This window comes from Palaemon carinicauda, chromosome 22, assembly GCF_036898095.1.
Source record: "Palaemon carinicauda isolate YSFRI2023 chromosome 22, ASM3689809v2, whole genome shotgun sequence".
In the NCBI taxonomy this organism is placed as follows: Eukaryota; Metazoa; Arthropoda; class Malacostraca; order Decapoda; family Palaemonidae; genus Palaemon; species Palaemon carinicauda.
The window spans coordinates 3,643,237-3,657,841 of NC_090746.1; the positions used below are offsets into that span (position 1 = coordinate 3,643,237).

At 40.7% G+C, this 14,605-nt stretch overlaps 1 protein-coding gene and 1 pseudogene across 3 annotated transcripts in view; one reads left to right on the forward strand and one right to left on the reverse strand.

Moving 5' to 3' along the window:
• Positions 1-14,605, forward strand: part of LOC137616288 (microfibril-associated glycoprotein 4-like) — a 208,855-nt pseudogene that overhangs the window by 193,312 nt on the left and 938 nt on the right.
• The window catches only part of LOC137616282 (lysine-specific demethylase 8-like), a 286,403-nt gene that overhangs the window by 6,710 nt on the left and 265,088 nt on the right, over positions 1-14,605 (reverse strand). For all 3 annotated transcript variants that reach the window (XM_068345916.1, XM_068345917.1, XM_068345918.1), the window contains 2 exons: positions 6,126-6,786; positions 767-1,560 (listed from right to left, as the gene is read on the reverse strand). In XM_068345916.1, the coding sequence (XP_068202017.1) occupies positions 767-1,560; positions 6,126-6,678 (1,347 nt within the window). In that variant the 5' untranslated portion in view covers positions 6,679-6,786. The remainder of the gene's footprint in view (positions 1-766; positions 1,561-6,125; positions 6,787-14,605) is intronic.

Below are 14,605 nucleotides of genomic sequence, written 5' to 3' on the forward strand. Positions count from 1 at the left end.
TCGGTATCAATTTTCAATATTGATATTATCTGTATTTTAAATATCGATATCAATACTGATATCACTTTATACTATCAAATATCAATATTGATATCAATAGATACTATCAATATTGACAATATCAATATATATAGTATAATTTTTTTATATAAATATTATCAATATTGATGCTATTAACCCTTTTACCCCCAGGCTATTTGGAAATTTCCAACCCTTAACCCCCAAGGGGTTATTTTTTTCCCAGCACATTTTGCAGTATATTTTTTTTTAAATTGCTCTAACAGCCTTAATTTTTGTCATAGAGAGGTCAGTTTGGTCTCATTTTCTTGGAAAATGCCTGAATTTTCTCAAAAAATTATCAAAAATATGAAAAAAAAAATTTTTATAGCATTTTTTTGCAAGGACGTACCAGTACGTCCATGGGGGTAAAAGGATGGCTTTTGTGAAACGTACCAGTACGTCCTTTGGGGGTAAAAGGGTTAATATTAAATTGCCACGTGCAACAGGGCGTAATAAATGTGTATTCCAAAAACATAGCCACAAATATCTCAATGGAATATATAGTAAAGAAAGTTACCACTATAATTTTTTTAGTTATTTTTGAGGTAGAATGGTTGAAGAAATCAGATAAAACACTTGGGGATTCTAGAGATACCCTGGCACTTAAAGTATTGTTTGCGGAAAGCTGAAATAATAGTGGATTAGGAATGGAACCAGCATAATGAAATAATAAATATCAAATGCCTTTAAATGTCATCTAGCTTACCTGAACGAGAATATTGTGGTCAGGGTCATGATGAAGAGGACTGATAGTCCCTTTGGGGCCTATCCAAGCATTAAGTGTTGGTGGATGTTCTCCCAAGTGACAATAATCAGGAATCAGTAGATCCTCTTGCAGTTCAGGAACTTGATCTAGTAGTTGATGTTGGGCAAGGTAACCAGTTGGAGCCCCAGGAACACGCTTAGTTACATAGGCTGTGAGATATTCATCCATAGTCATTAGAGCTTGTGACCAGGAATCATCAGTGTACCTGGCACCTATTTCAACTGGTACTGTTCTTCCTCCAGCTACCTCCCTTAAGTAAGCAATACTCCAAAGTTTGTTAGCAGGCCAGTGATCCACAATGCCTAGGAGCTTCACAGGTTTACCAATATTCATGTATTTTAATAAAAATTGATCAAGTGCTGGCTGATGCACTGAAGGAAGAGGTTTCACTACTGCTGCAGAATCCTCCTGCTGAACGGGCAAGGATTCAGATTGATTATCTTCATAATCACAGGTTTCCAGGGCATCATCAGATTTTGACTTTCTTGCATATGAATTAAAAGCTGAAGCTATGCAATGAAGAGGATTGTTATCAATTGGTGCACCCATCAACAGACCTCTATCACATACTTGGACAATCTCAAATGCTGATTTATAGAAATCCTGGAGGCAGCTAGACTTGTTCTCTATTTTTAAATTATCCTTCAGTATTTTCAAAAGGCACAGTCCAACTAATCCAATACTTCCCCAAGTAAATACTAGACGCCACGTCAATGGAATATCTTTCCAGTTACCTGAAAGTGGAAAATAGTATAAGAAATTTATTAAAGCCTTCTGATGCCTACGATGTCAGTTAATCAACCTTGGTTTAAGTTATAATTGTCTTCTATTATTTATACTTGTGCTGTTAACTATTTTCTCATAAAGCATTTCAGTCAAATTATAATCCAGGTTTAATTCTTATTTTGCACAGACTTTAACCCTTCTACACTGTGCTTTTCAACAACTTATCTAGCCTAATTATATTATATGAGTTTTTTCATATTCACGTGGTAAGCTTTACCTGCAAAAAGCAAGGTACTGCTCTTCATTCTAGATGCTTAAAGTTTATTGTCAATAATAGTAATGGGTAAATTATGCATTTGCTAAATAAACAAATTATAGAAGTGCTTCTTTCTTTTGGCATGAAATTCTGTTTTTCACTATTGATTTTTTTGTCTACTAGTATTCTGAAAATTAGAATTAGCTTTCATACTAGCAGTAATATCCAAAATAACATAAAGTAAGTCCACTAGATTTAAACATTCAGTTAAAGAACTTTCAAAAGTAAAAATCTATATCAATATGTGAACAAGGATTTACACAAGTGTAAAATAAGTCGTGAATCAATTAACTATTTTGAAAAATTTCATTGCCTACTAATAGCTGTAGGAATTCTCAAAACAAGTACAGTAAGTCAGCTCAGAAATGGTAGCGAGATCTAACTCTAACCTGAAAATAATGGAAGTAGGGGTTGTAAAGGTATGAGTTGAGTCATGGAATAATTGGGTTGGACTTAAGGCCTTTTCAACTTAAGAACACAATCCTGGAATGCATCTCACTGATTAGCACACTAGTGTCGACTTGTCACTAAACCTATTTTCCTCCCTACTACAAGCTGGATATGCTAAATTTGGATTAGCTTTATCATTATTATTACTTGCTAGGCTACAACCCAAGTTGGAAATGCAGGATGCTATAAGCTCAGGGGCTCCAACAGGGAAAAATAAAATATTTTAAGAACAGTAACAACAAAGTTTTTATAGATTATAGAGGAAATGTATATTTTAAACAAAATAAGAAGAGAAATTAGATAGAATACTGTGCCCTAGTGTACCTTGAAGCAAGAGAACTCTAACCCAAGACTGTGAAAGACCATAGTACAGAGGCTATGGCACTACCCAAGACAAGAAAATAATGGTTTAATTTTGGAGTGTCCTTCTCTTAGAGGAGCTGTTTACCATAGCTAAAGAGTCACTTCTACCCTTACCAAGAGGAAAGTAGCCACTGAACAACTACAGTGCAGTAGTTAACCCCTTGGGTGATGAAGAATTGTTTAATATGATAGAGTAAAACAACTAACCTGATTTACTGACTTTTTCACATAAAATAAAGGTGGGAAAAGACTACAGTGGAACCTCTACACACGAACATATCTACATCCGAATTTTCCAACATCCGAAGTAAAATTCGAGCAATTTTTCGACTACACCCGAATTTTATTTTGACACACGAAGTAAGCAATTTTCGTCGTACCGGTTGTATCCGAATTTTTCGGCACGCTAAGTACAATTCGAACACGTTCCTACTCTACACCCAAATTTTTTTTCGACACCCGAAGTAAACAATACCCGTGCACGTAGATGGTACTCATAGCGCCGGATGTATTTCTTATTTCCGCCGATAGAAGGCAGCATTTCTACCTCGCAGGGACCCTCAATTAGCGTGGCTTGGGACATTCCTCTGTTCTCGTCGGCTTCGTGTGGTTGTGCCCTGTGCGTTCTGCTATTAACTGTGTTTTAATCATGATTTTTTACGTTCATCCTTTTATGGTATTTTACGTAAATCATGGGTCCTAAAAGGCTTAGTTTCGCAAGTGGTAGTGGTAGTGGCGAGAAAAGGAATAGGGAAATGCTTTCTTTAGAAGTAAAGCAAGGAATTATTGAAAAGCATGAGCGTGGCGTCTGTGTGAGTGAACTTGCAATAGGTTTGGCGCAAATAAAAGAGTTGTTAGGAAAATATCAAGACGTGGTCGACTTCATCGACAAATACCATCCAAAGAAATTGTAGGTTTGTCGTGTAGTTGCGCAGTTTGATGATGTTTCCCTAACTTATTTTCAAAACATTCTGAAAAGCTGTACCAAGCAACTTTCTATCGATAGCTTCTTTAAAAAAAACTACAAAGCGAACTCGTGATGAAGAGGATGGAAGTGGTTCAAAGAAAACGGCAAAGAGTGAAGAGAAAAAAATTCAATCAATTTTAAGTGGAGAGAGTGAAAGTGATTAAAATATAAAATATGAAAATAAAAAAAATAAATAAGCTAAGTTAGGTTAAAGTTCACTTAGTGTAAGTTAGAATAAGTTACGGTAGTGTACGTTTATCGTAGTTAACCTCTCTACCTCCTCGCCGCCCGCCCGTCTCCTCTCTGCGTAGCAAGACCAACAACACCTGCGCTGGACTTTTCTAAGGTAAAGTGACGCTAAAAACCCGTTTCTTATTTATTATTTCTTGATCATTAGTCTTTTTTACATGTCTATTATCTAATTTCGAGTGCATATTGTCATGTGTAATTATGTGTAGTAATTTGTTAAGGAGTTATCATAGGTTTTTGGGCTCAACCACGGATTAATCCTATTTCAATGTATTCTTATGGGAAAATTCGTTTCTACATCCGAACATTTTCTACATCCGAAGTCGGTTGTGGAACAGATTAAATTCGTATGTAGAGGTACCACTGTATTCAGTATACTGTAGAATGAGAAAAAATATGACAAGCTTTGTTGTAATATTTCTATTTTTATAAATTTTAAAATTAGCAAAAACCATTTGAGTAACATAACCATATGTGCCAACTTTTTCTGCTATATGATAACCATTGAATTTTAGTTCTTGATTCTCAATGCTTTACCAAGAAGTCTCTTATCTTTTCCCTTGAGGTATAATCACAAGAAATAATTTTGGGGCAATTTCTTGATTTAGGTATATCCTGAAGCATATACAGTATATCAATTCTATTAAAATTACAGCACTATCAGTGGTATTACAAAAGATCAATTATTTCCTTAAAATTTACTTTTTATTTTCTTTATTTTCCTTCACTTTACTACTTTGGTAGGACTTGATGGAGGAATTTGATTGGAGTCCCTTTAACTGACAAAATATAAGCTGTGTGTGTGTGTGTGTGTGCATGCTATTCACATACCTTATCTAGTTACATAAATTGATTTCCTAACTGATAAGATAGCATAGTGACTGTAATCTAGCTACATTCAACCAATATTATGAACCCAATGTGTAGTTTATGCATGTAAAAATTTAGCTCAAAAGCTGTTTTTAAAAGTATGACTATTACTTTAATGAGATCTTATACTCTTGATTTTTATAGTTAGATATCAATGAAAAATGAACACTGAATCATCTTATTCTTCTTTTAACTTAATAGTCTACAAAATTAATATAAATAGACTTCCACTTAGCTTGATTTCTGTAATTCTCTGCAATAAATTCTCACCTACAGGTATTCTCAAGGTCGCCATAATGTATTGCAATGAATTTTTATTTATTATTCTATATTCTTTATTATCTAAATTACTTTTACTTACCGGTAATTCTAGATTAATTATATAATTGGTGATATATTTATGTGCTTATCTACATTAACCCAAACTTTGATCAATTTATCCTTACTCATGGAATCTTCCTTTTACTATCTGCAAGAAATCTATTTTTTTACTGTACCTAAACTACTCCATTTTAATCTTATCAAAAATTATTTCTTGTTTATCAAGTAGATAGTAATATTTTTAGTCTACATTAATGCCACAGTATAAAAACACATTTTTTACAATACCCTGTATAAAACAGTACATTATCAATTAAGCTAGGTATATTGTATACAGTATGAATGAATGAACCAGCTTCCTAACATCACCTAGAAATGATTTTTTAGATGTTGAGATATAAGTCTTGGTTACTACTGAAATGATGAAAAGATAGTCATACTGAATAAAAAAAAAATTACCTTCTTGAAAACTTATCCCAATACAGTACCGACTTAAAAAATCACCACTCTACTTCATAGCAGAATTTTAAATATGTAACCTCTTGATTATAGTATTCTTGTCTGTCTTATCCAGTAAATTATACTATTTAGTATATTTAAAGTTTGGAGAGAGATACATTTACATCACATGGAGCACCTTTAATATATTGGATAATTATAACCCAGTCTTGCACATAATAAAAAATAAACTGTGATCTATCATGATTCTCTTCTAATTAATTTTGGGGTTAACTAAAATATTTGAGACCAAAAGACTACATGATTTCCAAATGATTTTTTATATGATCAAACCTGTTTCAATCCTGACTTCATGATTTCATCTAATGGTAATCCTTTTAATTCAGGTATCAAGTGATTAATAATTTGCTTTATTTCATTAGTGTATTTTCATAAAAACCCTCTAAAATATTGTCATGGATTAGATAATATGAATATCTACTGTTTTATAAGCTGGGTAAAGGGTTGCTAAATTCATACATCTACAATATAAATTCAAAAGATAAAATTTTCCATAGAAATTTGCAGTTACAACCTACCTGTGTTCAGTTTCTGCCAAGTGTAGTCCAAAAGTGCTTGAGCTTCCACGAAAGTTTTGTTGAGGGATTCTTTACTTTCTGGAATGAAAAGTGGGTCATGGAGAACTGTGGACAATGTATAACAAACCCATTCTCCAGCTACATCTTTTTCGATATTTTTTGGCATTGTAGAATTTTGGTCATGAATTTTCTGCTGATCATCCATGCCTTTCTGTCCTCTTTGATTATTTCTAAAATGCTCATCACTGACATTGTTGTCTATACCTTTATCATATATGTTCATATCTTTATTATCCTGGTCAAGGGTTCTTGAAATATTTTGGTTTGTGCCTGTGCTATCCATCTTGGTATCCCCTTGGCATTCTTTCCGCTGTTTATTTGATAAAGTTCTCATCTTATCACCATTCGAACTTCCTATTAAAAAAGAACTTTTTCCATCTGTGCTGTGCGGATTATCTTTCCTTTCATTTTGGGTCTCCTGCATCTCATTCAATTCGCTCTTTATTCTGCTTTGAAGGATATCCAAGGCTGTTTTTATATGAGTTTCTTCCATTCTCCCATGCCAGTTTTCTTAGTAAATGAAGTTCTCTTCTATTGTGATTTTTATTCCATTCAAGTTTTTGGTAGCTAGCATCCTCACATTTTTTAGTGCTAGAAAATCCTGAAAAATAGGAAGCAATATATCAATATTTTACACATAAACTGACCAAATTTTTAAAAAATCTATCAGTGAAAAACTAACTAACACACACACACACACTCTCTCTCTCTCTCTCTCTCTCTCTCTCTCTCTCTCTCTCTCTCTCTCTCTCTCTCTCTCTCTCTCTCTCTCTCTCTCTCATACAAACCATGCAAAAATCTAAATACTGTACTGCACTAAACGAATCATTGTAAATTACAATGAAGTCTCCTTCACTATCTCACCTCCATCTAGAATATGGAAGTCAGCAATGTAAACCGCACGCAAGATTTATGGAAATAAACAAAATCTTAATGAAAGAATTATTCATTTCTGTACTCTCATGAGGTTCATATAATGGCCCCAATTAAGCTCTTTAATTGCAATACACTGCCATATCAACACAATACTCTAATTAGAGGGGAATGGCTCTTTCTGTACAGTGAAAGAAAATGGAAAATTTCAGATTTCATTATAAACATCATCATTTGGTTAGCTTCGAAAAGGAAGCAATGTGAACCTCAGGTGAGTGTAGAAGTAATAGATTTTATCATAGAAATAACTTTTTTTCAATATTAAACTTACCCGGTGATCATATAGCTGTCAGCTCTGCTGCCCGACAGAAAAACCTAAGGACGAAATACGCCAGCGATCGCTATACAGGTGGGGGTGTACATCAACAGCGCCATCTGTCGAGCAGGTACTCAAGTACTCGATGTCAACACAGAACCAATTTTCTCTCTGTCGTGCCACCGGCAAGACCTATTGAATACGCTGTTGTTTTCTGGATTGATTTTCACGTTATTTGGTGAAGTATTCATTTCTGGTTATTAGCTATCGCTGTGCAGAAGTTATCTTCAATACTTCCTTGCATTCTTTTTTGGATTTTGGATTATTTGTTGACGACTTGGATAGATTTTGAATTCCCCCCTTTGACTAATTCAAGATGTCTGACCCTTCTCAAGTCCCCAAGTACAGGAAGTGTAGCGCTAGGGACTGTTCAAGGCGTCTTCCGAAGGCCTCTATCGATCCGCACACCGTTTGTTCCAATTGTAGGGGTAAAGCCTGTCAATTGGAAGATCGATGTGAGGAATGCGTTGGGCTTTCGGAATTCGGGTTTCAAGAATTCCTGAAATATGCACGTAGGCTGGAGAAGGATAGGATCAGGAGGAGTTCGTCTCGCTCAATTGATTTTTCCTCTCCCCATGCCCCTCAACCTATTCCTTCCCCTGTAGTGGTTGCACCCGACCCCCCTGCTAGCTCTCATCAACCTTCAATGGCAGATATGATGCGTGCCATCCAGGCTCTAGGTGAGAGAGTCGAGTCATTGGCGAATGACCGCAATCAACTCATGGCTGACGTCAGGGAGTTGAAAGGTAAAAGTGCAGTGGGAAGTGAAGTGAGTGTCAGTGCAGTGAAAAGTGTCAGTGTTACGCATGAGGGTGCGTCTGTTCGTGCCTGTCGTCCTCCCAGTCCGGGACCTCTTGCAAGCTCCCAAGCCCAGGGGAGAAGCAATGTCGTACGACCAAAGGGTTCGACAGGCTTTAATCAGCGGACAGACGTTCCCTCCGTGGTTTCGGACGTATCTTTCCTAGATCGTCCCACCCACAAGAAGACGAGTGAGCCCGTTCATTCCTCGACAGAAACGATGGACCAAGGTCTCACGGCCTCTTAAACGTAAGGTCCCTTCCGAGCAAGTCCAACGGCCCAGGTGTAGCCACTGGGTCAGTTCGGACTCGCTGCAGTCCTCCGACGACTGCACACCTCCTAAGAGAGGCAAAGTGGTACCGCAACAGGCAGTAACTCCGTCTGTTGCCGCACCCGCTGTTTTAGACCCTAAGTCACAACAGACATTAACTCCGTCTGTTGCCGCACCCGCTTTTGTAGACCCTAAGTGGTCTTTGCTGCAGTCTATGCAGACTCAGTTAGCTGCTGTTATGCAGGAGTTTCGTGCGGAGAAGGTTGACGCTGCACCCGTTAGCCTACAACCTGCCACGGTTGTGCGCCCAGCAGACGCTGAGGCTGCCTGCTCCCACACTCCAGCTGTGAGAGCTCCTCCACCCATGCGCAGTCGACCCTGCCAGACGCATGCTGACGTTCACAGACGCACGGAACCCTCCGTTGCCGTTCGTGAGCTACCACAACAACAAGAGGGTGGAGTTAAGCTGCCGTGTTTTGACGCGGTGCGTCAGCCTCCGCAACCCACGGTGGTCTCCGCTATGCTTCCACAGTCGGGAGTAGACGCTTTGCGCACCCACTCAGCTTTGGTTGTTGCCAGTTCTCAGACTGACCAACAGTGGCATGACGTTGGGTCCAGTGCAGCCACGCATGCACCCGTGCTGCCGGACTCAGCCGTCCAGCTTTTACCTACTCCGTTGCCTCTTCCTCCTCAACATTCAGACGATGGAATCTCTGATGATGACGAAGCTGCACATCTTGACGACCAACACTCGGACATCGAAGAACCCAAGACCACGCCTCCCTCCTTAGACTTTAGGAAAGTGCTTGCGCTGTTCAAGGATTTATATCCGGATCAGTTTGTGTCTGCAGCACCACGCTCGCCTCCCTCTGAGTTTGCTTTAGGCATGCAGTCAGCAGCACCTGCCTTTATGAAGCTCGTACTCGCTCGCTCGTCCAAGAGAGCTTTAAGGGTACTGGGAGAGTGGTTGCAGTCCAAGAAGCAACTTGGGAAGACATCCTTCATGTTTCCCCCGGTCAAGCTTGCTTCCAGATCTAGCGTCTGGTATGCCACGGGAGAAGTTCTCGGCTTGGGAGTTCCTGCCTCTGCCCAGGGCGACTTCTCAAGTCTGGTAGACTCTCCCCGCAGGCTGGCTATGAGACGCTCCAAGATTTGCTGGACTCCTTCGGATATGGACCATCTTATGAAGGGAGTTTTCCGTGGATTCGAAGTCTTTAACTTCTTGGACTGGTGTTTGGGAGCGTTGAGCAGGAAGACCTCCCCTTCTGATAAGGAAACTTCCATGCTCATTATGTCCTGCATGGACAAAGCCATCCGGGATGGTTCTAGTGAGCTTGCGGCTTCTTTCGTGTCTGGGGTCCTCAAGAAGCGGGATCACCTTTGCTCCTTCTTGTCAGCTGGAGTCACCCCATGTCAAAAGTCGGAGCTTATGTTTGCTCCACTCTCGAAGTGTCTCTTCCCTGAAGAGTTGATCAAGGAGATTGCTGCCTCCTTGATCCAGAAAGACACCCATGACCTGGTGGCGTCATCCGCACGCAAAGCCACCCCTTTGCCCTCCGTGCCTAGACCCAGGATGGACACTCCAGCGTCAAGGTTCATTCCGCCCTTTCGTGGCAGAGCCTCCAGCAGAGGAGGTGCTCGTGCCGGAAGTCTACGTGGGAGCAAGAAGAAGGGTTCCAAGTCCTCTAGAGGCAGAGTCTGACTGCCACCTTCTTCAGACAGCAGTGGGAGCCAGGCTCAAGAACTACTGGCAGGCCTGGGAGAACAGGGGCGCAGACGCACAGTCTGTGAAGTTACTCAGGGAGGGGTACAAGATTCCATTCTTGCGCAAGCCCCCTCTAGCAACAACTCCCATCGACCTCTCTCCCAGGTACAGAGAGGAGGACAAGAGACTAGCTTTACAGCAAGAGGTGTCTCTCTTACTACAAAAGGGAGCGGTAGTCATAGTCCGGGACCATCAATCCCCGGGCTTCTACAGCCGCCTCTTCTTAGTGCCGAAGAAGACAGGAGGGTGGAGATCGGTGCTAGACGTCAGTGCTCTGAATGTCTTTGTCACAAAGCAGACGTTCACCATGGAGACGACAAAGTCGGTTCTAGCATCGGTCAGGAAGGAAGACTGGATGGTCTCGTTAGACCTAAAGGACGCTTACTTTCACGTCCCCATCCACCCAGATTCCCAACCTTTTCTAAGGTTCGTTTTCGGGAAGGTTGTATACCAATTCCAAGCCCTGTGCTTTGGCCTAAGCACGGCACCTCTAGTTTTTACCAAACTGATGAGGAATATTGCCAAATTCCTGCATTTAGCAAACATCAGAGCCTCCCTCTATTTGGACGACTGGCTTTTAAGAGCTGCGTCAAGTCGTCGCTGTCTGGAGAATCTACAGTGGACTCTAGATCTGACCAAGGAATTGGGTCTCCTGGTCAATATAGAAAAGTCCCAACTCGTCCCATCCCAAACTATAGTATACCTAGGAATGGAGATTCAGAGTCAAGCTTTTCGGGCTTTTCCGTCGGCCCCCAGAATCAGTCAAGCCCAAGAATGCATCCAGTCCATACTGAAGAAGGACCGATGTTCAGTCAGACAGTGGATGAGTCTGGTAGGGACGCTTTCATCACTGGACCAGTTCATCGCGTTAGGGAGACTCCACCTCCGCCCCCTTCAATTTCACTTAGCTGCTCACTGGAGAAAGGACAAGACGCTAGAAGCGGTCTCGGTTCCTATTTCCGAGAAGATGAAGTCGTCACTGACTTGGTGGAAGAACAACATTCTCCTCAGGGAGGGTCTGCCACTGGCTGTTCAGACCCCCGACCACCTTCTATTCTCGGACGCATCGGACACGGGCTGGGGTGCGACATTGGACGGTCGGGAATGCTCGGGCACGTGGAATGCGGTTCAAAGCGAGTTGCACATCAACTGCAAGGAGCTACTGGCAGTTCATCTGGCCTTGAGAAGCTTCAAGTCCCTCCTTCTAGGCAAGGTGGTGGAGGTGAACTCCGACAACACCACAGCCTTGGCGTACATCTCCAAGCAAGGAGGGACTCATTCGATGACGTTGTACGATATCGCAAGGGACCTCCTCACCTGGTCAAGAGATCGAAACATTTCCCTAGTAACGAGGTTCATTCAAGGCGACATGAATGTCATGGCAGACCGCCTCAGCCGGAAGGGTCAAATCATCCCAACAGAGTGGACCCTTCACAAGAATGTATGCAACAGACTATGGGCCTTGTGGGGCCAGCCCACCATAGATCTGTTCGCAACCTCGATGACCAAGAGGCTCCCAATTTATTGTTCACCGATTCCGGACCCAGCAGCAGTTCACATAGATGCCTTTCTTCTGGATTGGTCCCATCTAGACCTTTATGCGTTCCCCCCGTTCAAGATTGTCAACAGAGTACTGCAGAAGTTCGCCTCTCACGAAGGGACAAGGTTGACGTTGGTTGCTCCCCTCTGGCCCGCGAGAGAATGGTTCACCGAGGTACTGCAATGGCTAGTAGACGTTCCCAGAGCACTTCCTCTAAGAGTGGACCTTCTGCGTCAGCCGCATGTAAAGAAGGTACACCCAAGCCTCCACGCTCTTCGTCTGACTGCCTTCAGACTATCGAAAGACTCTCGAGAGCTAGAGGCTTTTCGAAGGAGGCAGCCAGAGCGATTGCTAGAGCTAGGAGGACATCCACTCTCAAAGTCTACCAGTCGAAGTGGGAAGTCTTCCGAAGCTGGTGCAAGTCTAAATCAGTATCCTCAACCAGTACCTCCGTAACTCAGATAGCTGACTTCCTTTTATACCTAAGGAAGGAAAGATCCCTTTCAGCTCCCACGATCAAGGGTTACAGAAGCATGTTGGCAGCAGTCTTCCGTCACAGAGGCTTAGATCTTTCCAACAACAAAGATCTACAGGACCTCCTTAAGTCTTTTGAGACCTCGAAGGAGCGTCGGTTGGCCACACCAGGTTGGAACTTAGACGTGGTACTAAGATTCCTTATGTCAGCAAGGTTCGAACCACTTCAATCAGCCTCTTTAAAAGATCTCACTTTGAAAACTCTTTTCCTCGTCTGCTTAGCAACAGCTAAAAGAGTCGGTGAGATACACGCCTTCAGCAGGAACATTGGATTTACATCTGAAACGGCTACATGTTCCTTACAGCTTGGTTTTTTAGCCAAAAACGAACTTCCTTCTCGTCCTTGGCCCAAATCGTTCGATATTCCAAGCCTTGCTAATTTGGTTGGAAATGAACAAGAAAGAGTACTATGCCTGGTAAGAGCTCTTAAGTACTATTTGAGACGTACTAAGCCATTACGTGGACAATCAGAAGCTTTATGGTGCGCCATTAAGAAACCTTCTTTACCAATGTCGAAGAATGCAGTTTCTTATTATATCAGACTTTTGATTCGAGAAGCTCATTCCCATCTGAATGAGGAGGACCATGCTTTGCTGAAGGTAAGGACACATGAAGTTAGAGCTGTCGCAACTTCAGTGGCCTTCAAACAAAACAGATCTCTGCAGAGTGTAATGGATGCAACCTATTGGAGAAGCAAGTCAGTGTTCGCATCATTTTACCTTAAAGATGTCCAGTCTCTTTACGAGAACTGCTACACCCTGGGACCATTCGTAGCAGCGAGTGCAGTAGTGGGTGAGGGCTCAACCACTACATTCCCCTAATCCCATAACCTTTTTAATCTTTCTCTTGAAATGCTTTTTATTGTTGTTTTTGGGTTGTCCGGAAGGCTAAGAAGCCTTTCGCATCCTGGTTGATTTGGCGGGTGGTCAAATTCTTTCTTGAGAAACGCCTAGATTAGAGGTTTTGATGAGGTCCTTTAGTATGGGTTGCAACCCTTCATACTTCAGCTCCTAGGAGTCGCTCAGCATCCTATGAGGATCGCGAGGCTCAGTAAGGAAGACGTACTTAAAAAAGGCAGAGTAATTGTTCAAGTCGACTTCCTTACCAGGTACTTATTAATTTTATGTTTGTTATTTTGAATAACTGCTAAAATGAAATACGAAATACTTAGCTCTTAATGTTAACATATATGCTGGTCTCTACCCACCCCCCTGGGTGTGAATCAGCTATATGATCACCGGGTAAGTTTAATATTGAAAAATGTTATTTTCATTAGTAAAATAAATTTTTGAATATACTTACCCGGTGATCATAAATTAAAGGACCCACCCTTCCTCCCCAATAGAGACCCAGTGGGCCGAGGAGAAAATTGGTTCTGTGTTGACATCGAGTACTTGAGTACCTGCTCGACAGATGGCGCTGTTGATGTACACCCCCACCTGTATAGCGATCGCTGGCGTATTTCGTCCTTAGGTTTTTCTGTCGGGCAGCAGAGCTGACAGCTATATGATCACCGGGTAAGTATATTCAAAAATTTATTTTACTAATGAAAATAACATTTTTAACTTATATTCTGTATTATAACTGTATAATCAGAGTTTCTTATAATAGTAAACTCATAAACTATTTAAATTCATTGCAAGTACTGAAAATTTCATTGAATTGGTTAGTGCCCATGTATAACTATTATTATGATCCTGTAGCACCATAGTACTGGATAACTCTATCGTAAGCTCTTTGCATATCATAGATGGAATAGCCCCTGTTATCTGTTGGTCCTAGATTCTCTGCAGATATGATCTCTTAAGTAGGCTAATGAATGTGAGGTTTTATCAGTTTGTGATCAATACAAGTGTCTGTTTAGTTCCAATATTTATTCATATTGTATATCTTCTGAGTACGTAATTTAATGTACTTGACATCGAAGGTAGTCGCAGAGTACAGTACAGTAATGTGGTGACATAATCTTCAAACATATGTTATTTCCATCAGGCATAGAATTATTCATGTTGAAAGGTCATTGTTTAGGTTTAATTTTTTTTATTTGGTAATACAGTATGGTGTACAGTACTATGTATTAACTCTCTTAACATGGTAGCATGTGTAAAAACTGAGAGGAGTTTAATCCTGGTTCATTAACTAAGTCTCCAATTCATGATTTTATTGCTGCTTAATGCTTTAAAAAGGTTTTTTTAATGTTAGCAATTGGTTGCACTTCATGGGTTTGATGTCCATATTACGATATCAAGTGTTGGAAATTTAA